The sequence below is a fragment of the Brienomyrus brachyistius genome, chromosome 14, assembly GCF_023856365.1.
Source record: "Brienomyrus brachyistius isolate T26 chromosome 14, BBRACH_0.4, whole genome shotgun sequence".
In the NCBI taxonomy this organism is placed as follows: Eukaryota; Metazoa; Chordata; class Actinopteri; order Osteoglossiformes; family Mormyridae; genus Brienomyrus; species Brienomyrus brachyistius.
The window spans coordinates 11,842,776-11,867,820 of NC_064546.1; the positions used below are offsets into that span (position 1 = coordinate 11,842,776).

Sequence of the window (25,045 nt, forward strand, 5' to 3'; positions counted from 1 at the left end):
AGCGAAACATTATAAAAATTCCAAGGAAAACTTGATTTGGGTGTTTATTGAAGTTCATGGTCTGTATTGCGAAATGAAAAACTATAGTCTTATAAAATTGCATAGATTTAAGGCACTTTCCCCTCCAAAAGCTGCTGCGACAATTGCAGAGTTGAACAGCAAGCCATTAACAAAAGAATTTAATTCAAAAGCTGGCACTGCAAAATATACACAAGATATGGACCACACTAAAGCTCCATTAAGTCATGAATGAGGCAGAGAGCTGAGGAAATATTACATTGGTCTTGAAGCATAAAAGTTTAGCCAAAATAATGACATTTCACAACCGTCGTAACGGGGATTTACATTTCGGTTTCAGAGAAAACTCCAAAATGACAATATTTACCATTGAGGTTTTTAATTTAGAGGACTAATCTAGAGTTTCAGCAATGGTTTATTTCCTGGATAAGGAGATCACACACATTTCCCTAAAGGTTACTTTCAATCAAGGGGAACTTCTCAGTACATTAACGACATGCAACACAGCTAATTAAATCAAGCAAGTCGCAAAATGTATGAAATAAGGCCCACGTTCTTAGAGACAGCTTTTCGAGGTGAAACATCACTTAAGCTAGTGTTAAGACTTTATTCCAAAATTAAGGAACAAATATGCACATGAGTTGCCATGCTCAACTTCAGTGGTGTCACTAAACAGCCTGCGTAGGTGTCCAGTGACCTCTCACAGCCAAATTACAAACAACTAATATCCAATCACAGAAGTGATTAAACAATACAATACATAAATCAGGGCTATCCATAAACAAAGTGAAAAACCCATAAGATAAAATGCCCCCCCCCCCCCAAAGACTAGCCATCCATTCATCTTCTATATCTAGTTTTGTATAAAAATAAAGCAGGTTTCTATCAAAGCCCTTACTGCAAAAGTAATCATTTTGGTTAAAACTAACATTCTGCAAGTATCAAACCATTTACATGCTCTTTTGTGGACAAGACTTGAAAGTAAATGTGAACAACCCAGTATCTACCAAAAAACATTATTCATTTTTTAAATGGTGAAATCAAAACTAGAACAAATATTAACACCACAAAAGGCATGTCATTAATTAGTTTTATTTATACCTAAATTGCTATTTACACATTTGCATTGTTTTATATAAATGTATGAACTTGTAAGTAAAAAAAAAAAAAAAAGAAAAAAAAAAAATCTTGGAACACTTGTCTTGCAAAAATTTCAATAATTTATATAAAATTAAGCTCTTCTGAGATTACATGTTTATTAATTTAAAAACACTGGTTGTGTTTAAATACAAAAAAAAAACACAGGCAAAGAAGTGAAGAAAAAAATCCATAAGGGTGTGGCAGAGCTGGATGACGATTGTCTGAATGTCCTGTTCTGGCATGGACACCCCGGGAGCCTGGTGGAGCCCATTACAGCATCTTCCTTCGCGTGACTGGTTTTGGGAAAACCGCCTCCAGCAGACGTTTACGGCGCAGGGTCATTCTCTGGGGGGCACCTTCAGCCTCTTCCTGCCGTTTCTTTGATCTAGGGGCAGCTGCTTCTGCAGGGCTGCCCATGGGGGAGACCAAATTAATCTTTACGGGTAGGGGGGCCGCAGCTACTGCCTTTACCCTGCAAGAAGAGAAAAGACGTTTCCCCTGGTTGCTTTCTGGACAAAACCCGCCCATACATTCATCTCTGCTTATCCCCGATTGGGTCGGATTAAGCTTACTACAGAAAACCCAATGCCAAAGAATGACATGATGGCACATACTAGGGCTGCATATCACATCGTGATGGAATTGCGATTATACGACGCAATAAATCACGAGGGTTTTAGATGACAGGCGTAAACATTCGTCTGGATTTAAGCTTTTTGATGTTTTGTGGATACACAAGGTAAAAAGACGCTGGCGCGTGGCAGTACTTTTCGCAGTTTAAAATCAGACAGAAAGTTATTTAAGACATTTATACAGATTACTTTTGGGCATCACGATACGCCTCTCGGTAACATTGTAGCCGCACTACTAATCTGCCAAACCAAATTGTGGGTGCAAGCATCTGCACAGCTCCGGAATGCTGCCCTCCTGAGAAATGCGTTGCCCGATATTAATGCACTGGTGATTATCTCGCATGTGATATATGATCGCAATACTGTGCAGCCCTAGCACGTGTACTACAGGTAAAACAAACAATTACACCTAAATGCATGCCTTTGAACTGTGGGAGAAAACCTGAATATCAAGAAGAAAATCAAATGGAGAGTCAGAGCCTGGGTTAGGAACAAAACACTGTCACTATCAACACTATCACTATCAAGTGCATGAAGTGGTTTCAGCGTTAAAACTAGCACTTACTTTGTAGTTCTCTTCTTCCTGGGCTTGGAATCTTCAGCCTCTTTCACCTCCACTTTTGGAACAGCATCCTCTGTGTGCTTTCCCTAACAGGGAAAAAAACATCAAAATATGAGATTTGTGATTATACAAACCAAATTATGGGTAATTCAACTTGGTAAACACAGGACCAATGATCAACATTTCGAGAAAGCCGATAGCTGGATGACAAAAGTTTGTACCTCAGTGGTAGCCTCAGGTATGGTGCTGCTTGCTGGCCGCCTTGCTCGAGTGGCTGGAGGGGAAAAGGTAAACTGCGGCATGGGGATGTCATTCTGTTCGTTGAAATCAGCCTTTATCCCTGTAGAGGATGGATGGGGAAACTAGCTTACAATTGTGGCCTTAACACTTAAATTCTTGAGAAACACATGCAGCAAAACTGGATGTTAATGAATTTTTAAACTTTGATGTTTCACCTGCTCCGCATTTACCTTTTGTTCTTCCTCTGGTCTGAGGTGGCGAGAAGATAAATGTATGCTGTACTGGATTAGAATCAGCTTCAGCAATTGTACTTGTCCGTGTGTTTCGGCCCGTCTTCCGTGCCCTTGATTTATCCAGCACCTGTTGTTTCTCACTGGGCTTAACCTCTGTTACTTGTGCTTCTTTTTGCGCCACCTTTTTGTCATCAGGTTCTAGGGTCTTGGAGGGAGGAGAGGGAACCTGATCAATTACCGCTTTTGTAACTCTCCGCTTGGAGCGAACTATTTCTGTAACTTTAGCTGCAGAATCCATCTCTTTCCATCCTTCTTCTGTGTCTTTGAGTCTCTCCATAACTGCTTCTGCCAGTTGTGTTCCAGGTTCAACCTCCAGAGACGTTTCCAGAAGAGGGAGCTCTTTTTTGGCCTCCAAACTACCCAAGTGATTCCACAACTGGCTCCTTGTTGATCGTCGAGAACTTCTGATTTGGGGTAACTCCTCAGCAATAGGAGGGACATTTGTGTTCTCCAGATTTCCCTCTTTGGTCTTCTTTGTGCTCCGTTTAGGGGTCATTACCACAGCTACAGGGACTTCTTCTGGCTCCACTTGAGACAGCTCCAGGGCGAGAGTGATTCCTCGAGATTTGCGCATCACTCTGCCTGGACTGCTAGGTGTCTTTGGGAGCTGATTACCTGGCACTTCTTGATTAGCAAGGCTGGTCAAAGGTACTTCAGCATCAGAAGCCTTTGCTGTTCTGGCACTGCGGGCACGTGTCACAGGCAATTCTGAGGATTCTTTTTCACTTGGTTCCTCTATGCCCTTGATGTCTTCATCCAAAACTGCGCTCGTGTTCCTAGTTCTGCGGGTACCCTTTCTTGGAGTAGCCTTCTGTGGAGCCTGTGGCTTGGAGCTGCCAGTGTTTGAGATAGCAATGTCAATACCAACTTCCTCTTCTTTCAGCAACTGGATGCTCTCTGCAAGTCTTGAGGATCTCCTTGGTGTTAAAGGAACTTCTGAATCTTGCCCATGCTTAACATTCCGAGTTCGCCTTCTTGGAGTTAAGGGCACTTGAGAATCCATTTGTTCTATAGCGTTTTCCTGTGACTGTACGTCATCTTCTGGTTCTTCAAGGGGAAAAGGAAAACTCACCGTTTTGCTTTGCCTGGTTGGCTTTTCTGAAGCAGCAGTCAGTTCCTCATTCATAAATCCTGTCTTTTCTACCACTGGTCGCGTTTGATCCTTTTTCAATTTTTTGAGCTCCTGAGATGAAGCACTTGCAGTACTGGTTATGTCTTGAACATTTTCAATGTCAGCCTTTGTCTTTTCAACCTGAGCTAATTTAACCTCTGTAACATTTTCATCATTAGCACTTACTAGTGCCTTTTTCTCAACACAGGCTGGCACTCCCTCCACATCTGGCTCCTCAGTTTGAATTTTCTTTGGCTTTTCAACCTCTGCTTCTAGGACCTGTTCAGGTATTGTTGTAATATCTCCTGTCTCAGTGGAAATTGAAGGCAGCTCCTCGGAGGCCGTAACTGCATTTTGCTGTGATCCCGCAAGTTCATCAGTTAAGCCTTTGGTGGGATCATCATCAACTTGTTCAATCACATCTGGCAGAGTTGTCATCAAGTGTACGTCTAAGGTCACTGGAACATCTCCACCATTGTGCCCTGGCTCTCTGCATAGCTGGACTACGTCATGTTGCTCACCACCACCCAGAGAGAGAGAATGCTCCATTATCATAACGTCAGCATCCACATCTGCCTTAGCCAGCTCATTATCCCTTTCTTCTGCATCTGCCTCCAGCATCAGAGTGAATTTGCCGAGTGGCTCCATATGTGGAACCCCAGATTCAACATCCTCCCCCAGCTCCAAAGGCCCTCGTATTGGCAGATTCTCTTCGTCTGGCTCCATTGGAATCAACAGAGTTGTAGAGGGCTTCAGCTCTGTGAAAATTGGTTCACTCTCGTCTTCATCTGCTGTCTTCATGTTGAGCATGAGCATTGCCTCAGTCTCACCAGCCTCAATCTGCCATCACATAAGCAGAAGTTTAGAAGTTAAACTTAAGTGTTTGATGAATTTTTATACAGCACAATCAAGTTGGCAGGGCAACACTAAAATTAGAGCATTTGCAGTATTAATTAGTTTACGCACCGACAGAACTACGGTTTGTTGCTCAAGGTACTGAGAGCTGTGAAGTTGTTCCAGGACGACGTCAGCATTCAACAGGTCTGGATGCCTCCCACTGCCTTCGTCTTTTTCTATGATTTCCACCTCACTTCCAGAATCTTCCTGCACAGGATCATTGACCTCTTCCTCGGAGGTGCTGGAGAACTCCTCACTATCATTCAGACTCACAACAGCTGAAAAGCACAAAATGGATCAAACACACAAACTCAGCACTCCAAATAGAGTACAAAAAAGCATTGGACAGTAGATAGGATTAGCAAATTACTATAAACTAGTACTATTTTTCCATCCTTAATAGACATTAGCCCTAATCTATGACTGTTCCACATGACAGATTTAAAGCAGAGACAGAGGGACACTCACAGGGAGACTCTGAAGTGGTGCTTCCATGTGAAGCAGAAGCCTCAGATGGTTCTTTTGCCAGCACTGGACTTGTGTTCCACTCTTCCTTATTACGGGACTCACTGCACATTGGAAGACATTAAGGGTGTAAAGGTGTAAAGGTACACGGGATATTATTGTACCGGTAGGTACGCCTGACAGCTCAATATGCACACATGAACACATGGTGTTATGATACGTCTATCATTTTCCTATACGTATTGACACGAATATAAGTGTGTTTTTGTACCGAAAAAAAACATCTAAAAAACTGCCGTTGTCTTATTATCGAGGGCTAGAATTTAAACGTCATTATACACCAGCAGATGGCATAAATGATCTGCCACCTGGCTAAAGGCTGCCTAATACTTCAACCGTAATCAACATTTCGGCAAAATGATCCTGTATGACTAGTGATTCCACCCACTGTCGACAACTGGCTGACAATGTGACGCTGTGGGGCTGGTCAGCAGCCGACATGCTCGGTAGCGCACCACGCTTTTCTTTAAATGGCAAAAATTATTTTGGGTATTCGGATAAACTATAAATGTTGTAACTGTGTAATGCTTGCTGTGGAATGCGCACATTTCATGTTGGGTTTCCTTGTCTGTGCCACAACTAGTATTAAACTGACAGTGGCTATTAATCAGGAGTACTTCATTTTAGAGCTGTCATCACCTTTAGGAAAATGACTTGACCAGTTTGCAATACTGATTATCCATCTACACTTACTGTGCTGCAGTTACCAATGGTTGCTTAACAACAGTGATATGCTTACTAATGTGTTTATTTTCTTCTTACGTATAAAGTTACCAAAACTGTACCGTTATCATGGAAACCATTGGAAAACCGTACCATTACAGCCAGAGAAGATGTACGCAAAGTATAAATGAACTCTAGACAGAACAAAAAGCAAAGCATGACAGCAAACATCTACCTGCTGGAGCAGGACGTCCATTCCTGAGATGTCTCCTTGATACCAAAGCGTGTTAGAGTAGGGGATTGATCTTCACCAAATAAATGGCGCTCCACAAACACATCTAGACCTAGAAGACGACAAACCCAATCGATGCCCTCATAAAGAATATTTCATACATGTTTTTTTTTTTTACTTTCCAATGGATTCCAAAATTGTTCCTCATGTGTTCAAAAACCATGTACAGTACGGTTCCCACTAAATTTGCAACCTTGTATTTGCAAAAGATTAGTTTGTACAGTAAATTCTCGAATTATGTTTTTTTGCAACTCATTTACAATTACTTCTTTAGCTTAAACTGAGAAATGCCATAGGTTAACTGCCCATAATAAATTCCACATCAGTTCTCAGTGGAACTTAAATCTGCTATAATTACTACTCACTAGTGTCCTCCCCAGATTCCAGCACCACAGGCTCCTCTGCTGGTTCCTGGTCCTGCACTTCAATCACTTCCTGTTCTGGTATTAGCTCCTGATGTGCTTCCCGTTTCAAAGCCTCCCTTGGCAGGAGTTCTGGAAATGAGACCTGATCGTCTGCCAGTTCTTGCTCTTCTTCTCCTGGGGTAAGTTCAGCAGCAGCTGCAGGTTCTTCCTCCCTCGTCTCTTGTAAAGGCGAGACTGATACATTTGGAATGTCATATTTGGAGCTCCTCAAGTCTTCCTCCTCAGCCTCATTCTGCAGTGGCTCCTCCTCCATCAGGTCCTCAGGCTGTGGTGCATCATGGTACTCCAGTGTGGTGTCTACAGACTGGATGGAGGTCTGGCTTCTCTCGCATCCTAGACTGAGCCTGCCAGCCACAACCTCCCTAACTGAACCACCTTTGCCCCCCTCTCCATCTTTCTCTCCACTTGACTGCTCCTTAGCTGGAGAGGGGTCAGGTTGCTCATCCTGTTCTTCCCCTTCTAAAGGAGGGGTACCCCACTGTTCCAGCACAGGTTTTAGTGCAGATGATCTAGAGGACAGGCTGATGTCACCATCTTGCGTAGTCTGCAATTAAGATGACAAATCAGCCGAAATGCTTACATGAATACCCTTCAATTCTGGAAGTCATGGTGATCTGGACACGCAGAGAAAGAATGTACAACCTTACCATGTTACCCAAGCGAGCAGGAACCTTGGCTAAATCAGGAGAAGGGGCTTCCTCAATGAAGGTGATACGGCATTCTTTGGGGCGTAGTGGAGGGCTGGCTGAGCGACCTGGGGATGCAGAAGGGGATGCCACAGGGGTAGGACGCAAACTGCTTCGCAGGATGGATTGCGGCGTAAAGCTTGAGAACATGGGTCCAGATGCGGCCAGTGCTCGGGCTCTCTGAAGAACAAAGATTGTGCTGTGCTATGGGAAACTCTGCAATGCACTCACTGCCATTGTCCAAAGAAAACCAATGATAAGATTAAATAAGATGGCCTACAAATTGTCATTTTAGCAATTCCTCCATATACTTGGGTTGAAGATGTTTACTTGGCTTAGTGAACCAAGCTGAACCAAGTAAATTTATGTTGCTAACAATTGCTAGCCCACCAAAGCAACCCACCTTTGTTCCACATTTAGATTAATTTCTACTAAAAACAGTGGCTCAGAAGAGAAACCGCATTTCTTGTCTGTACCTTGACCACCTGTGGCGTCTGCAGAAGACTGAGCTCAGGTGCTTTGGCGATGCTCTGGAGGTAGCTGGTTCTCCCAGTGGAGGGGCTTGATAGCAGCCCTCTGGATGGATGCCTGAGTGGCGTATGCTGCAGGCCAATGCCTTCGGGGCTTGAACGAGTAGATGGATACAAAACAAGACCGAGGGCCCTTAGAGGAAAAAATGCGTAAATACAGTTAGCACTGCCTTTCTGGGGTAAAGGCGCTGCTCAACAGTGAAATCACTCCACCAGCCACGAGATCTGAAAGTTCTGATCACAGGAACTGTGTTCCGTTCCCCTGAGCGGCACATGACCGATCTTTCATGTCGATCTCACCGATCTTTACCTTAAATTTTGCTTGCCACTGCTGTAATATCTATACATCATCCCTCCACTAAACCATATTAAGTAAGTCCAGATGCAGTGGCACTGTCCAAATCCAGTGGGTTTTCTGTTCTGGTTCTCTTAGCTCCCAAGTTTACGCCCCTATGTCTTTTGCCACAGCCTTCATCACTCTATTCCCATGTCTGACCACTACAATTTTTCATCACACCTTTCCTTCCACACACTCATAGACTAAGAAACCACCTCTTCCATGGTAATTGTTATAATCCAAGAGCTCTCCCACATTCTTCCTCTCTTCCCTAACTACAGTATATCCCATCTCAAACCCACACTTTAAACCAACTCTTCCCCATCGCCACTTTCAACCCCTCGACATTTTCTCCCTTAATTACCAGGCCAGCACAACTGTCATCGAGACCTTGGCTACAAGACACGTTTGACAGAATCAAGCTGTGCACAGTGGAACGAAAATGGCACAAGTTCTAAATTAAGTCCCACCGGGCAGCCAACCAAAACCGCCTCTCAGCAGCCTGGCAGAGGGACATGCTCTCCTTCCCCAGTTCCCATCTCCGCACTTTCACTGCAGACAAGGTCGCATTACTTCACAGAAAAGGTGGCTTCTGCCAAAAGGCAGTTCATATAACTAAGAAAAGCCTATCAATCTCCTGCAGAATGTTAATTAACGTGACACTGAAACTTACAAAACAGCCTCGTTCTATAACAACATCGGTCTCTGCGCATTCTCATTACCATACTCAATAACACTTAGTTAACACTACTGATTTTCACCACTGCAGGTTCTCTCACTTAGATAAAGCACGTTACGCATTAATGTATCATGACGAACAAGGCAGTATAGGATTTGGCGCACGACAAGTACAATATATCCTCCTAAGGCCAGCTCAAAAACTTAAAATTTTAAATTTCCTCTTTATATGCCTGTGTATGCTTTGTTAGCCTAGCATTCTATCTAGGGTGTCCCCAGCCTTTCCAAGGACAGCCTCCAGGTCTGTGACAACCCTGCAACGGACACGCTGATATAGCACTATCCCTACACTTAATCTAGTACACACAGACACATTTCTAATATTTAACTTTGCAAGAGAATTTGTGCTGTACTGTTAACAGAAAAACAAAGAGCTTGATATGTAAATATTCTAGATCGTGGAAAAGTAGTCTAATTTCATCGATGAGAAGGTCTGCAGCCACACCACTAAGGAAGAGAGAAGCCATTATATAGATGGGTTTCATTATAAATTTATCTTCAGAGGAATGACAGCACTTACTAAGCAGCAAAAACAAATTACCTTGATCTCCTCTTGGCAGCCAAAGCAACTGGGGTGCCTACAAAAGCTTCAGGTAGGTCCACTAGGGAGGGGCGTGTTGCTGGAAGAGGTAACTCCGGTACTCTGGGGCTGCAAGTAAAGACGTCACTTATAGTCACCGCAGGTCGTCAGATTAATCACATGACTGCTGCTGATGTGACTGGCAGCAAAATGCACCTTTTCTGCGGGGACGTTTCAGGAGTGCTGTCCTTGCCCACCCAGACTTCCCCGATCTTGGTGAGGACGTTGCTGATAAAGGCGGCTCTTGTCAGCACGTTCTCTGCTGTAGACTGCTTGGCCACGGTCGACAAAGGCTGGGGCCTTGAAACTGCACACACATGTACAAGGCCATGCTTTATTCAAATTTAGGTGAAAACTTACACACCAATGTAATGTAATGCAATTTTGCCACCAATGCGAATGACCATAAATCAAAATGTGCCCTATATCAGACAAAAAGCCATCAGGCCTAATTTAAGGTTTTATAGAATTAAGGGGAAATCAATGCAATCATTTGCTAGAATTGATCTTCTAGAATTTGCTAAATTAATAATTAAGGAGCCAAATGCTAAACGCATAAACTAACCTTCCCGGAACACAGTGGAAGGACGACGGTATGGTTTCACTCTCTCTGTGGCGAGTTTTCGCTGCACTCTTGGTAGGACTTTCCCATACTGTTCCAGAATAGAATTCCTAGTGCTTGACCGGTCCTTCATTTTTGGATCTCTGTCATTCTGCAATAGAATCAATGGAGAGAGAGGGAAAAAAAAAAAAAAAAGTTACTACCAGATTAAAATTCTCTTCTGCTTAGAGATATTTAAGAAGCGGAAAAAACTTTAGCAAAATGCTAAACAAATCTGACCACCCAGAACTCAATAAATCAGTATTAAGTCTGAAACTATTGAAGAGTGTTGAACATACAACTAAGTTCATCTTCAAGGCCTGGTTGAGCTGCAGTGCAGGGACATAGTTAGCTTGCTGGAGGTAGTGTACAATGAGCAGCTCCTTATTGTGGGACCCTCCAGTATCTTGCAGGAACTTCTCCAGTGCCTCCTGCAAATAAACACAGATTCAAAAACACAAACACTCATGCATGCCATTACACTGGAAATCAAAATGGCGGCACTGTCCAATAAGTACACATGCCACCTGCACCCCCAGATTAAAAACCTCAGGGAGGGAAGATCACTAATAACTAGTGACTATAGCAGGGATGATTTTATTCTCACATATACCTGTTCAGAAAAGCCTAGTGGCAGTTTGAGCAGCTCTTTCATCAGACCCAGATCCTGGCAGGTCTCATACAGGAATCTGAACATTTCTTCCATATTCAGCTTGTTAGAGTGTTGCCTCAAGAGGGCACAAGCCTCCACCATGCACCTGCACAAAAACAAAACAGATGGGATGACATTGAACAGCCCTCACAGATCCAACCGCTCCATAAAAGAGCAACGAAATACCGCCAGTACCTGTTATGAAGCAAAACGGCAAGGCAGAGCTTCAGCTGGCTGGCAGAAGCCATGTGGGGCTTCACTGTGTGCAGGTAACGCAGTGCGACTCCGTGCTGCCCCTGGCACATCAGCGCCTGCAGAACCCGCTCATGCTGCCAGGCCCACAGGGAACGACTAGTGGATGGGTGCAGGAGCAGCTCCAGGGAGTTCTTCGCGAAAACAAAAAGGTGTTATTCACTTCAATGCTATTTATTTTTGTATAGTGCATTTTCACAACATTACATTGTGTCTCAAAGCACTTTACATTATCCCTGCCCAATGCCCCCAGAAAGCAAGCCAAAGGCAACAGTGGCAAGGAAAAGCTCCCTCATAGGAAGCAACCTTGGGAGGACCAGACTCAAAGCAAGGAGCCCATTGTGACAGATAAAATAAGGCTCATGGAAGCTTTACTTACACAAAATGTTCTGAGGGCAAAAGGAAAAATGATTGGTTATCTCTTTGAACCAATCAGCTTGATCCAAGCAACCAGAAGAGGCAGAACCAACCAATCACATGTCCCACCTCTTCTACAATCTGTTTGCTTAAGAGAGTTAACCAAAAATTTTTCTTTTTGTGCAAGTAAAACTCCCACGGGCTAAAACAAATTAAAGCGCAACTAACATGATCACTAACATGAACTGAACATTCTGAATATAAACATTTTTGAACCAAAACAATAACTTTTTACAGTAATCACCTCATGGTCATGGTGATCCAGGAGCCACAAGCCTTGAACCAGCTTCACCAGACCAATGGGGATGGCAAAAGCTGTGGGGAAGGATTCCACAGACGCCCCACTCTTATTGGGATAGGAATACATGACGTCCAGCAGCAAGTAAAGAACCTGGAAGGGCACGGTTAAGGTCGCAAAAGGAATGCATGTGTGTGCCTGATTATTTTTATAGAGCAGTTGTAAAAGGAAAATTACAACTAAAAAAACTATTGCTATGATTCTTGACGAGTTTGGAACAAGCAAGTCAATGACTTCAAAAAGATATCTATAAAATAAAGACTTTCACAGCAAGAGACCAATGATCATATACTTGATCTCCTAAAAAAAAAAAAAGCTGATTCAAAAAGAGGAAAATGGATGTTCGGCAGGGGGAGACAAAAAGGATACAATGGCATGCTTGGCTGTTTCGTCTACGCTTTCCGAAAGATAAATGTCAAGCAAAGCCTGCAAGAAAACAGGACAAACATGACTGTTAATCGCCATTCAAAATGCATTGCTTTCGAACTCAAGGCTTCCATATTCTCTGACTTTTACATAATCTCTTACCATTCATAATCGTTATGTTAATGCAACCAAAGTCCTTCATGCTAAATAAAGTTAATATCAGCCCAGAACAGTTCTAAAGTGGGGAATGCTATTGATTTTACATTGTCAGCAAGGAACTTCTCTAAAGTAATCTTCATGGTAGGCCCTACTACCCTATAAATACCTAAATCTTCTCAGTAATTCCCTCCTTTGTGGAGGTTCGAACTTTGACAGAACTATTTAATAACAGCCTGGGTTATCACGTGCAACCTGACACGATTCTAGTTCAATAGATGTCTGACAATCAGGCCGAGTTTAATTGAAATCGCTATCTAAAGTGCCTGGGAGAGATCCGGAAAGGACGATTAAAGGCAGGGAGGCAGAATAAAATCCCTAAGACAAGCGTGGAGCGTAGAGTATGTACATGTAATGTTGGGGGTGGGTACTGGCCAGTGCCCCCTTCATCCCGCTTCCAAAGGTCAGTGAGGCGCTCTCCGAACTGGCCCACCAACCCGTCAATCATGAGGCAGTCAGAACACCATTTCCCTCTGTGGAGCAAGTACACATATACCTTACGTTAGAGCTATTGTGCATATGTGAAACAAACAATCTCACCACATTTGTTGACATTGCTTTGTGTTTAACTCACACATAGTGGATAAGATCTATTTAGCTGTAGTTTCATCTCCTTTTTTGTTTTATAAATAGAGTGTTACTCAGGGAAGCTTCACATATTGCAATGCGACATCACAATGCGACATCATGCAGCCCTACCTTAAACACCTCAAAACTACATAACTAATCCCCCCCCCCCCCCAACATGCAAAGTTATAGTGAACCCAGCAACAGGAAGCAGTAAAACTCACTTAGAGAGATGCTGTAGTTCTTCTCTGCGACCAGTGTAGTAGTTCTTAATTACTGAATAATTGTAAAATGGCCTTGATATCTGCAGCACGCCATCATCTGAATGAAAGTAGGGGGTGTCATCATCAGTCAGGTCTCAGCAAGAACATCTGCTTGCTAAGTGACAAAGTGCAACTAAATAACTATTAGTTTGCTGTGATGTGCGCATATAGGATTCAACTACAGGCAAACTGACAATCTCATTTGGGGAGCTAAAGGTAGGAAGGTAATGCTACTGCAACTCCGATTTCATTGGACAAGTCCCCCTTCTTAACCTACAGCTGCGAACCCCCAAACCAGCAATCCTGTAGTCAGAAATGAAAAGAAAAAGCTAAGATAATTACCAGTTCCTTCTGGAAGGAGACCAGTCCGACAAAACCAGAGGACAACCTGAGCGTACTGAGCTATGAGGCTTGACACAATCTTCTTATTGAGGAGGCCCACAAGACCTGGAGAAGAGATTGGGGGGGGGGGGGGGGCGCATTATTCTCTACCATATCCAACTAATCCATTCAGTCATGGTTTAAAAAAACCTTCATTTAAGTTGGTACATGTCATACAGAAAAGCCGTTCAGTAAAATCATTCTCTTTCATACTTGAACACAGACGTGGACAAACTTGATCCAAGTACCTTTCTGGGTGAGTTCCTGAGCTTCACTGACCAGACACTGGAAGATGGTACTGAGGTTGCTCAACAGGCGCTGGCTATGTTGCAACAACTGTAGCGTCTGGGGGTCCGTGAAGTTGGAAGAACTGTCAAACAGTGGTGTGCCTGTGAAAGAGGAAGGAGGTGCTTGAGGTGATGGCAGCAGGAAGCAAAAGATGACAGAGTCCACCAAAATTAGCCAAAGCCCAAGTAGAATATGTAAAATATGAAGGTGTTCAAGACTTACAGATGGTGTCCAACTCTTCTTTGGTGTGGACCACCTTGCCCCACGCCCATTCCAGGATATAGCGCAGATTACCTGCAGCCTGTGGCTGATCTGAGGGACAACACACTGATGGTCAATTCAGGGAAACCAGGCTGGCGTTCACACGAGATCTGTCAAACCCATAGGAGTCCACGCAGTGGTCTGACTCACCCTCGGACATCCACTGCTTGACATAGCCAGTGATTAGTCCCAGAGAGCTGGTTTCCACTGCAGTCGACAAAATGGCATCCAACTGCTCTTCCTGTGTCAGCAGAAATATACCACTTTGTTTTCCAAGCGCTTTGAATTTCTAACCACGTGCATTAAACACCCATCTTCCAACATGTTGACTATTATGTATTTTGAGAATAGAACATGTATTCAAAACAGGCACTTTGGGTTCACAGTGCAATACAACTGACCCCAATACAACCTACACTGCAAAATGATTAATATTAAAACTTATCCAGCACTAAATATCACATTTTCCCCCAAAAGGTATCTGATGGAATATACTGGCATTGCACTGTGTACATGAGATAAAAAAACCGACCTGAGAAAGGCTTGAAGGCTGAACATCAGCCAGACGGGAGGACAGCAGGCCGGACATCAAGCAGCGAGAATAGCTGTCGGGGACGACCTCCTTCAGGTAAGGAGCCGACTTCTTTAAGAAGCTCAGTGTCTACGACAAGTACCAGGAAAGGGACCATGGCAGTTACATACAAAGGCTGCAAGCAAAAAAAATCTGGATATTCTGAAAATAAACACTTTTGAACCAAATTTTTGAAATTAAACAAACCTCTTTCTGGTAGCCAGAACATGTTAAGTGCACGAGTCCAGAGTTAAGTAAACAAGTCGCATCTGCAGAAATAAAATGCAAATCAAGTTTTAACATGTTGACACGCTGCCTTTATAAGCAAACACAGATGCCGTTCAACTTCAGACACTTCACTTTCCCACATCTACTAGATAACCAAGTGGTAGAGACTGTGTGCTGATGCTCGGTGAGACTTGCCAAAATTGTAGGTGGTTGGGTTGAAAAACTGTTCAGGTGGGGGGCATGTGTAAGGCAAGCCTCTACTCAGGCTGCGCTCGTGCACAAGAACGTCCAGCAGGGGGCTAGGAGCGGTCATCTCCACCACAGCTTCCAGAGACCACACGGCCAAATACGGGCAGCTATGCAGCGACTCACCGGCTCTATGTCAGCGACAGCAGAGAAGCATCTTTGGTTAGCATCAAGAATAAAGGACAACGCTGAACTGTTTTCCCACTGCTTTCCATATTAAAATATCTTATTACATGGCGTCTTCGAAAAAGCGACGGCGAATAGGATTGATATTAAGGGCGTTTCTCAATACCAAGAATGCAAAGATCGTACTTGTGGATATACCACTGACAGCTGGGGTGGGGTAAGAATCTGGGGACATTAACCATCCTTTGTACTTCTGTTTTTAGTATTGAACATGATGAAAAACCAGTATACAAGAACACAAGTATGGGCAAGTACACATACTGAAAAAGTAATTCTAAGTTTGACGTGAACAGAACACAGATTTACCTTAAAGAGTCTGGCATCTGGGCATGATACCACCTGTTGATGTCAAAGACGCCAATGTACGTGGAGGGCTTGCCTTGCCCATACGACTTGACTTGCCAGCTGAATATTGACACACTGGTGTCGGGAGAAGCAACTTTGGAAGGAGACAAATGCCAGAGTATAAATTCACACAAGGAAGATATTCATTTCAGTTATTCCACCAGGTAAGAGGAGAGTGAAAGTATCAGGGGCGTGACAAAGAAACCTTCGTTGACAGTGTCATCACGGTCCGAGTGGTGCCGGAACTTCTCGATGGTCTGGCAGCTCAGCAGCCGGGTGTTGGTGGCCTGGGCCCTCAGCGGGAAAGCAGAGCCATTCAGGTCCTGGCTGTAACGCTCCTCACAATACTCCAAGCCCTGGGAGACATTAAACTCTATATAGCAACTGCTTTAACTACTCCAACACCACTCTTGGATTTCAAATAGGAAACCTAGCAAAGGAAGCCACTGATTACAGTACTTCCGACAGCTTTCAAAACAAATACATACACACCGTTGAATATACTTAGGTGTTTAGCTGGCTTTGACCTAAAGCAACTTTCATAGGTTGTACACATTATTTAAAAAGAGGGAAATCCTGTTTAAGTACTTTGCCCAAGTGTACAAAAGTTGAATCCCTAATAGGCTAAGAATTGCTTATCCACTGTGCTACCTACAGATCTGAACTGACCAGACTTGTGCATACTCGATCAACGAAATGGGTTGGCTGGGAAACATTAAGATGGTCAAGCTGGAATAAGATCCTTACTTGCAGGAACGGCGACGATTAATTACCTCATATAATATTTTTCCCAAAGCGAGGCACTTCCTCTCTCCAAATGCCAACTGAAGCAGGTGGAGACTGACCACATCCCCTTCGCTGAAAACAAGATAATTAAATTCAGGACGAAACTCGATGACACGCCTTTGCGAAACTGCATAGTGCCCTTCGGAAGAACAATAACGGGGGAAAAAAAAATACTACGGAAAAAAGCCAGAGTCCACACATTCAATTACACAGTAGCAGACAATGCATTTATATGGCGAATTACTGAGCAGCTAGGCACATTAAAAAGTAATGCAGCGTGATACAGCTGCCTTATGACAACACTCACTGGTCCTGAGCCGACTGCACAGCCCAAAGGTAACAGCAGTTACGAGGGTCATTCTCTGGTTCCTGGAAGGTGAAGGCGTACACTGGCACTCTGCCACCCTCCAGCTGGGAATGATATCTGAAGAACCAGACAGGTAGGAACGTCGCCCCCAGGTCAAGCAATTTGACGTATGATCAGCAGATTTGTGCCATGAGACTGCGTGGGCAAACAAGAGCGGGTGATGAGAACTCACTCTTTCTTTAAGGTCTTCATGTTCCAGAGCTGCAGGTAGCCGTCTGAGTAGCCCACGGCCAGCTGGTTGGTGCGCGTGATGTACTGCAGGGCGGTGACCCCTGTTCCCGTCGGGCTGCTGAGCTGCAGGCACAGGTGACGGCCCTGACGCATCACGCTCTCCCGGAGGCGCGGGATGTCGACGGGAGACTTGCTCACCACCTCCAGATCTAGGCCAGAAACACAGACCACGGGCCGAGCTGTGAGAAGAAAAGCTTTCCTGCAGCATGGATGCAGAGCAGATACCACTACTGTACTGTCTGGGAAGCGACTCATTTTAATTAAAATGGACAGAAGCCTAATTATTAAATATTTTCTTGGATAAGCATTTACATGTTCTGTCCAAAGTGATGTACAAGTCCGGCAAATAGCACATTACAAATACAGGGCTGTTAAGGAGTGGAATCGGCATAAGTGTGGCTAGGCTGAGCTTCCAAAGAAGGCCCTTTGAAAAGTGTAAGCGGGATTGGAGAAGAAGCTACGGCACAACTTCTAACAAGGCAAGAACCTAACATATTAGCTAGCAAAACCACAACTCATGAACCTGGATAAATCCCACAGATCTTGCCAAAAGAGGAAAATATATAAAGTGGTATGTCTGGAAGCACATGATATCAAAAACACATCTGCTGTGATACACAATTATTTCAGCTCGTACGGGTTAACACAAGACAAATATTTGTTGCACATCCTGTAAACTGGGCGTATTGTGAGTATCAAGCCCACAGAAGATGACCCCTTACCAGAGGCTTCCAGCTCACTCTGACTGCAGGACAGATCGTCCAGGCACAGGTCTACAAGCAGCACATGGCCGACGTCGGTGACGACCACCGCCACGCCAAAGAACCAGCGCAGACTCTGGTGAAGATGCTGGGTGCTTGCGTTAGCCCCTCCATAGCTAACCAGCGGCTCAATGCCAGTGATCTGATTTGCAGAAAAACAGGACCTATTACTTAGGATGCAAACAGTTGAATTTAGGAATGCACAATATCACTTTGTGATTATAAGGCGCATGTGAAATAATCATCCGGGCTGCAGATGACGGGTATAAATATTTGACCAGAAACAAGCTTTTCGGTATTATACAGACGTTGACATGCCCACAATCTGGTAAGCAAATTAGAAGTATCCTTAAATTTTAATGAGATGTGTAATGTGATGCCCAAAAATTAGTAATCGTCATAAATTTGGTGTATCATGTTTAATAAATGTGTCGGACTTTAAACTGCAAAAAAATATCACAACTTTTTTTTATTTTTATTTAAAACCTTATCCACAGCATCTCCTCTTTTAAAAGATGCTGCGGCTGTTGAGCTGTCCCTTTCTTCGCCACCACTTCAGTGCTTATCGCTTCCATGAGTTACAAAAACAATAGCATGTGGCGTGCTCCGCTAACCGAATTTAAACATAAGGAAAACCTGAAAGCGCATCATCTAAAGCCCAAGTTATTTGGCTTGCACTATAATTGCGAATATATCACGTGCACCCCAAGTTAAATTTGATCATCTTAAGTTATCTTGTTTTTAAAATAACTGTGAGAGCACTTTATTAGAGGGATTACTAGGTATACTTCTGAAGAGATAAACATACCAGTAACATCATTCTGCACTGGAGAACCAAGGTGTCTGAACAGTACAAGAACAGTAATGAAAGATAACTCACCCGTCCAGGGATGACGACAGCCTTGACCACCCGTGAGATGCTCAGGTCGTAGAGGCACAGCAGGCTACCCTCGGCTTCCTCGAGCCCCACCAACAGCCCCGTCCTCTTCAGCCAGCTGAAATCCCGCGCCACCAGCACGGTGGGAGCGTGCTCGGCCAGCCCGCTGAAGCGGTAGGCTGAGAAACGCTCTCCTGTGACAGCGTGCACAACCTCCAGCTGGGGCCCACAGGCGAGCCAGACCAGACCACTGCGGCCTGATTGCCAGAGAGAAATTAAAGGAAAGGGAACATTATGTTTAGAAGTTACTCTCTATTCATTTATACTTCACAACACTGGAGACACTCAGTGAAAGCAATCAACACAGCTTAAGAAACACCCATGCTATTTATTACTCATATTAAGTCATAATATATAAATGTAGAAGATCTGGAATGGCTCTTCTAAATCGATCAACAAGAACCAAGAGTTTCAAGTTACCTGATTAACTACATGCCTGAGTATCAGTGCTGAAACATAGTTATCAAACCCGAAGAAGCTAAATTCTGCCCTGAAGCAGTAGGATAACTCAACCTACCAAGGGTGAACTTCCCATGCAGCACTGAGTCCAGAGTGATCTCGTCCTCCCCCAGAGCGTTCACCGTCACCTCAGGGAAGCGCAGCAAGGAGCTGGTGACTTGAGCAGTCAGGTCCCGCATGCTTACTGGACAGAGAGCACATGGAAATCAAGATCCACGCATACGTGCTGTGGCAGAGAATCTGACCAGGCTCCAGATACTTGCGTCATCTGTAGGACCAACTACAACCTACGCCATTGTTTATTTTTTTCCCCCAGATGTCAGCCTAGCGCCAATGAAAGAATATATTGTAGAGGAATAAACAGCAGTATCTGACTGGGGCTCCAGCTGTCTCCTTCCGTAACAGCTGACTGCATGACAGACCCTGACAGTCAAAATAGGGCTGTACATGTAACAGAAACAGAATAAATGTATAAAAGCAATTCAGAATGACACTTTAGCGCTTTTATAATTACCAGGAAAATATCCTCGGACTAATGCAGCTTTTGTACTAAAAACTAGTGCAACACATGTGCAAGCATACAGGCGCGCACACACACACACACACACAAAGTGCAAATATTATGCAGTGATTTAAATATTAAATATTCAAATATGCTTTCCCAACAATGAATCGAAATCCAAGAAAGTGTCACTTTGGGAAAATTATGTGACCGTTTTTTGCATTTCATTAACCCAGTGCCAGCTTAAGAGAACTGGCTACTAAAATACCTTTAACCTTTATAACTTCAAAGGATATGGGGTATTCTTGCATCACCTTTCCTATTTCCCCCTAAAAAGTTAACTATTAAGCATGCATGTATACTAAAGCATGCAGCAGAGCATCACTTTTGATGAATAATACATTAATGTGAAACACTATCACACTTGCCCTATATAACTCGCTTGACCTTTCACTAGGGCAGTAAGATCTCACTATTTCTTGAATGTCTTCATGTTGCAGAGCTGCAGGTAGACATCAGAATAGCCCACAAGCTGCCGTTTCATGCACATGATGTAATGGAGAGCCGTGATCCCTGTACTCATCCTTTTACCATTAATAGTGAAATATCCAACCCCACCCCCCAGCCCCACCCCAAAAGTTAACTGTCTGTTTCACATTCATCTCTCTCCAAGCAGTAACATGACGGGATTCTCCCAACCTTCAACCCACGTCAGACCATAAAAATACGGAACTTGTTGCTTTGCTATCTGTCGCCTGAAGTTATTTCGTTGCAGGAATAATATGGGCATTGCAACCTATTTCCGTTAACAGTTCCTCAAAGATCCACTTATGAGATTTTCAAATCACGATCTCCACACAGAACATTGCTGTCAGTCCTGGCACCTGGTTTAACTCGGTCTATCACGGGGTATACACTTCGGCGGAATGTGATTCAATCAATTATTTTTTACCCAACACCCAAGTAACAATCTTTATGACAGTCGCAAATTACACATTTCGAAAACCTTCCTGAAGCCTACGGACAATTCGTAGAAACAATAGAAAGACTAGTAATAAGATCTAGTTGCTAAACACTTTATAAGCGATGCAATTTTGTTTATTTAAACATCTGATCATATATGTAGTAAGGAGATTAAACAGTAAGGAAATTTTACACAAGATTTTCCCGTCAATCCGACTCCATCAGCGTTAAACGACTGGGAGGGGATGAGTCGGAAGAAACTTAACGCGTTAATTGTGTTTCTCCCCTAAAAAATTATCAGCGAAGATAATTGTTTTTGAAATTATCTCAACCCTGTACTAGCACAGTCTTCCGGCCGGAACCGAAATCAGACAAAAGCACCAAGCAAGGACAGCAAATGCACGCCAGATGAGCGTCGCTCGTTTCACGTGGCCAGCGGAGCCGCCGATGACGTCACTCGAGAGCGGATTCAAACGGGGCCACAGAGCCGCGCGGCGGCTCGGGCGCATCGATGCCGCGACTCTAAACTGCTATGGCGACGCAGTGAAAGTCTAACATCTGCACGGCATCCCGGTGAGGAAAAGTGGGATGAAACATCACATACAAGCTCACATGAAAGCAACGGTGCACCTCGTGGAGCTGCTTCGCAGGGTCATGTTTTCATGCGAGCTCATTAATCGGCGAGAGACATGTGGGAATGACAATATCCTTAAGCACAAGTATTTGAATCCACATCTAAATAACATACCTGAATGGTTACCAATATAATTAAACGCGTGTCGGCAACACGAAACGACTATTTTGGCGTACGGTACAAAGGTGAATGCCGAGTTTGAATTCAAAAATCATGCTCCCGCAAAGTTGTAGGGTCCCGAGCCTTCTGCGGAAATGTTCTCCATCGGCACTGCCCTCCGAAAGTCGCCCCCATGCCCAACGTGAATAAGGCGGACAATCCCCCGCCGGCATGTATTCACCACTAGTCAGGCTCCAAGCAGCACAGCGTACCTAGCCAGGGAGTGAAGCACCGCGGGGCGACTCAACAGCTGCACGCACAAAACTTACGTTACGAAGATGGGGCCTCGATTTTTAAGGCTAATTATTTATCGGACAAACGTAGTTGACCAGTTTCACCCCCAAATATGTCAAAGGCGGCTGTGATGAAGCACATTCCAATGTGGAATCTGCATTCCACATGGTCAAGCTGACGCGTGTCCGGCTGGACGTTAGCTAGCTACCTGTGTAGCGAAGGGCTCAGAACACTGGTGGCAAATCAAATGCTATCCGTTGCGACTCTTCTTCTGTCATAATCCAGTCCGCTCATACACGGCCCGCTCCTTTCTGGATCCTTTCAGCTTCACAACTAACTAAGGACAAACGTAAGTAATACTTTACAAAAGGGCCGCGTCTACCGTACGTATTCGCTAGTACCTAACTCTTAAGTTACTGTTGGTTAAACGCGAGCGCCATTTCTGTGTCAATTTGAGCTACTGCGCATCGCTTCGCAAAATCCCGGAAACTACAAAGTGCCCCACGGCAAACATCGCGAGAATTGGTTTCTGCTTTCGCTACCGCCCTCTAGCGTCAGAATTATGGTACCCTTAGAAAGACTACAAATGGAAAGAATTTAGAAACAGATTGAAAACATCCAATTGTGTATTTTTTTGTTATGCTGCTTAAATGCTAGGCTGTGTTGCATTAATAGATTCTGTATGTGTCACTTACGAGGAACAGTTTTATCCGTTAATGACAGAATTGTGACAATTTTAGGGATATCTAATTTTTTAAGCATTCCCAATTTTTAGTAGACAGCAATATAACAAAAAAGAACGATCGTTACAGAACGACCTAGGGAAACTGATAATCATAATTGCTTAATATCAGGGCAATTGCATTTTCTACTTGGGTTTTTGTTTTTCACAGCTGGTAAAATAATGTATGTAAAACTGCAAACTGATGTTACATACATGGAACAGAATAATGGAAATGTCTAACGTGATAATAATAAGGAGAAAGGCCAACCTCTGCCGCAGGGCAGCTGGCGTCCTTTTTAGAATGCTGTCATGAAAACTCCGTAGTGGGATATTGGGCCATTATTCATGTAGAAATTACTCTAGTTCTTTGAGGGATGAAGTGCTTCATACTCTATGCTTCTGAGCTTCCCAAAAAGGGTCGATGATATTTAGATCGAGTGATTGGGGAATCCACGGAATGTATTTCATATAATGCAATGTAATGTGTTAAAATCCTTTAAATCTGATGATTGTTATATTGGATTACAGCACACCACATAGGCTCTATAAAATGGCCTCAAATTCTGAGGCTCTTATGCAACCTTTTCAGAGCGATCACCCGACGCTGGTGAAATGGCTGCACATACTTCCAGTCATTGTGAGGAGGAGGAACCCTTTGGCGTTCATTGAACACAAACCCTCATGGATGACTAATCAGTAAATGGTGACTAATCAGTAAATATGATCTCTTCCATTGCTCAAGGATCCAGGCTTTGCGATCCTTATACCTGGCTATGCATTTCTTTGTGGTAAACTTGAATGCAAGTGGTTTTGTGAATGCAGTTGTCCTGCTAAATGTCTGTTTATCTCCACCACCAAGCTTTGACTTGTGTGTTTGACCCTTTCCCTTTCTTTTGGCCAATCCAGTTTGTCTGGGTTGGGAATATATCATGGTTTTTGAGATTCTTCTCTGTGACACATCAAATTCATTTGCAGTTTTTGTGACCATTGCACTTCAGGCACCATATAGCCTATTTGTCAGTTTCCTCTTGTGGCCATGAATACCCACATGCCCAAGCGTGGATAGTTAGACCTCTTTTGTAGCTGACACACGGTGCTTAAAGGCATTCCATCTAATATGACTCACTTAGGCCAGTATCACTATTTGACCAGTAGGTGTCGCCATTGGAAAGGTGCAGTGAAAGCTAGTTTAGACCTTGTTATTACTAACAAACTGGCGTTAAAATAGCTGGTTAAACTTGAATTGCAGTACCAGTCAAAAGTTTAGCATAGGTATATTTGTACTATTCTCTACATTTTAGAATAATTTGAAAGACATCAAAGCGATAAATTAACATATACATATATACATACATACATACATACATACATATATAGAATTATGCACTGACAAAAAAAGGCAAACAAAAAAAACTTTGCTCTGTGGGTTGGGACTCAGAAGGTTGCTAGTTCAAATCCATGGCTCAGCAGCATGATCCCACTATAGTTCCTTTTATCAAGGCCCTTAACCCCAATTTCCCCAAGCACTGGCTGACTCTACTCTCTCCTCTGCGCCAGTTTCATGATGTGGCCTCCTGAGATGCTTTTTCAGCTGTTGTCCTGAACAAGGTCCCACATATACGCTCAACACAGATTGGCTACTTTTCCTTCACCTTCTGGTTAGACTCTTCCAAAATAATTTCTACTGTGTATAGTTCAGGTGGCCAGGTCATGTGATGTGACACTATCATTCTCAATTGCAGGTGGTTTGGTGTGTACGAACTAATGACTGACACCGTAGGGTAAGTGTTCTTGCTGGAATAATCTGACAATTGTATTACCATAACAGTTACTCTTTTCTTTTATCATCGAGCCTATAATTTATTTATTGATGATTATATTTGATGTGATGAAATGATTTTATCCATTTGCTCATATATCAGAACGGGTTTATAGGGAATCTGGGGCCTGGACTGATGGTACAAAGCAGCGGACAGTGCTGGGAGGAACATCAGTCTGTCTCAGGATGCACATGTCAGAGAACTGAGAGGCATTTCACGTAAACTACCAAGTTAAAATTGATTTTAGAGTTATGATCACATCAGGTCAGTGAATTTTTATAGCGCCCTGAGTCACCCCAGGGCACTTCAGATGACATCATCTATACAAAATGCTGTATGGAACTGGGAAAAAGGGGAAGGGGGAAAGACAGAATTCCACAGTGAAGGTGAGGAACCACAAGCTGCTGTGTAGAGAGAGAAAAAATCCTTGGTGCAGTCAAAAGCTGCTCAAAAATGCACTTCCTCACTTTAAATCACTCTTTGCACTACTGACGATATGTTGTATATTGTACTGTACACTGTACAGAGGTTTACTTATTTTGCTGTTGTCGTATTTATCTCATGTCTTATGTCTTATATGTTTATTCTTTATACTTTTTTCCTTTTTTTATACTGTATTACAAAGACGAGAGGAACATCATTTCGATTCCGTTGTATGTTA

The 25,045-nt window shown here is 43.5% G+C and overlaps 1 protein-coding gene and 1 long non-coding RNA gene across 3 annotated transcripts; one reads left to right on the forward strand and one right to left on the reverse strand.

The window, feature by feature from the left end:
• Positions 1-28: 28 nt before the first annotated feature.
• On the reverse strand, positions 29-22,316 carry ahctf1 (AT hook containing transcription factor 1). 2 transcript variants are annotated; one of them, XM_048974536.1, is made up of 36 exons: positions 22,049-22,316; positions 19,407-19,532; positions 18,833-19,086; positions 17,914-18,094; positions 17,133-17,340; positions 16,901-17,017; positions 16,581-16,665; positions 16,013-16,163; positions 15,769-15,901; positions 15,226-15,407; positions 15,010-15,071; positions 14,764-14,892; positions 14,382-14,472; positions 14,193-14,282; positions 13,931-14,071; positions 13,644-13,748; positions 13,263-13,359; positions 12,821-12,944; positions 12,259-12,315; positions 11,836-11,982; positions 11,118-11,308; positions 10,884-11,028; positions 10,570-10,701; positions 10,235-10,382; positions 9,826-9,976; positions 9,631-9,738; positions 7,961-8,147; positions 7,446-7,664; positions 6,739-7,342; positions 6,317-6,425; positions 5,362-5,462; positions 4,963-5,171; positions 2,823-4,836; positions 2,574-2,692; positions 2,356-2,438; positions 29-1,567 (listed from the first exon to the last, which is right to left on the reverse strand). In XM_048974536.1, the coding sequence occupies exons 2-36, from the start codon at positions 19,525-19,527 to the stop codon at positions 1,429-1,431; spliced, it is 7,134 nt and encodes a 2,377-aa protein (XP_048830493.1). In that variant the 5' UTR covers positions 19,528-19,532; positions 22,049-22,316; the 3' UTR covers positions 29-1,428. The 2 variants fall into 2 exon arrangements, with proteins under 2 accessions (XP_048830493.1, XP_048830492.1); XM_048974535.1 differs by having other exon boundaries at positions 29-1,630; positions 22,049-22,315.
• LOC125707429 (uncharacterized) lies at positions 21,276-24,869 on the forward strand. The gene is made up of 4 exons (XR_007382284.1): positions 21,276-21,386; positions 23,154-23,267; positions 24,122-24,222; positions 24,307-24,869. It is a non-coding gene; the product is annotated as an uncharacterized LOC125707429 (long non-coding RNA).
• Positions 24,870-25,045: the final 176 nt, after the last annotated feature.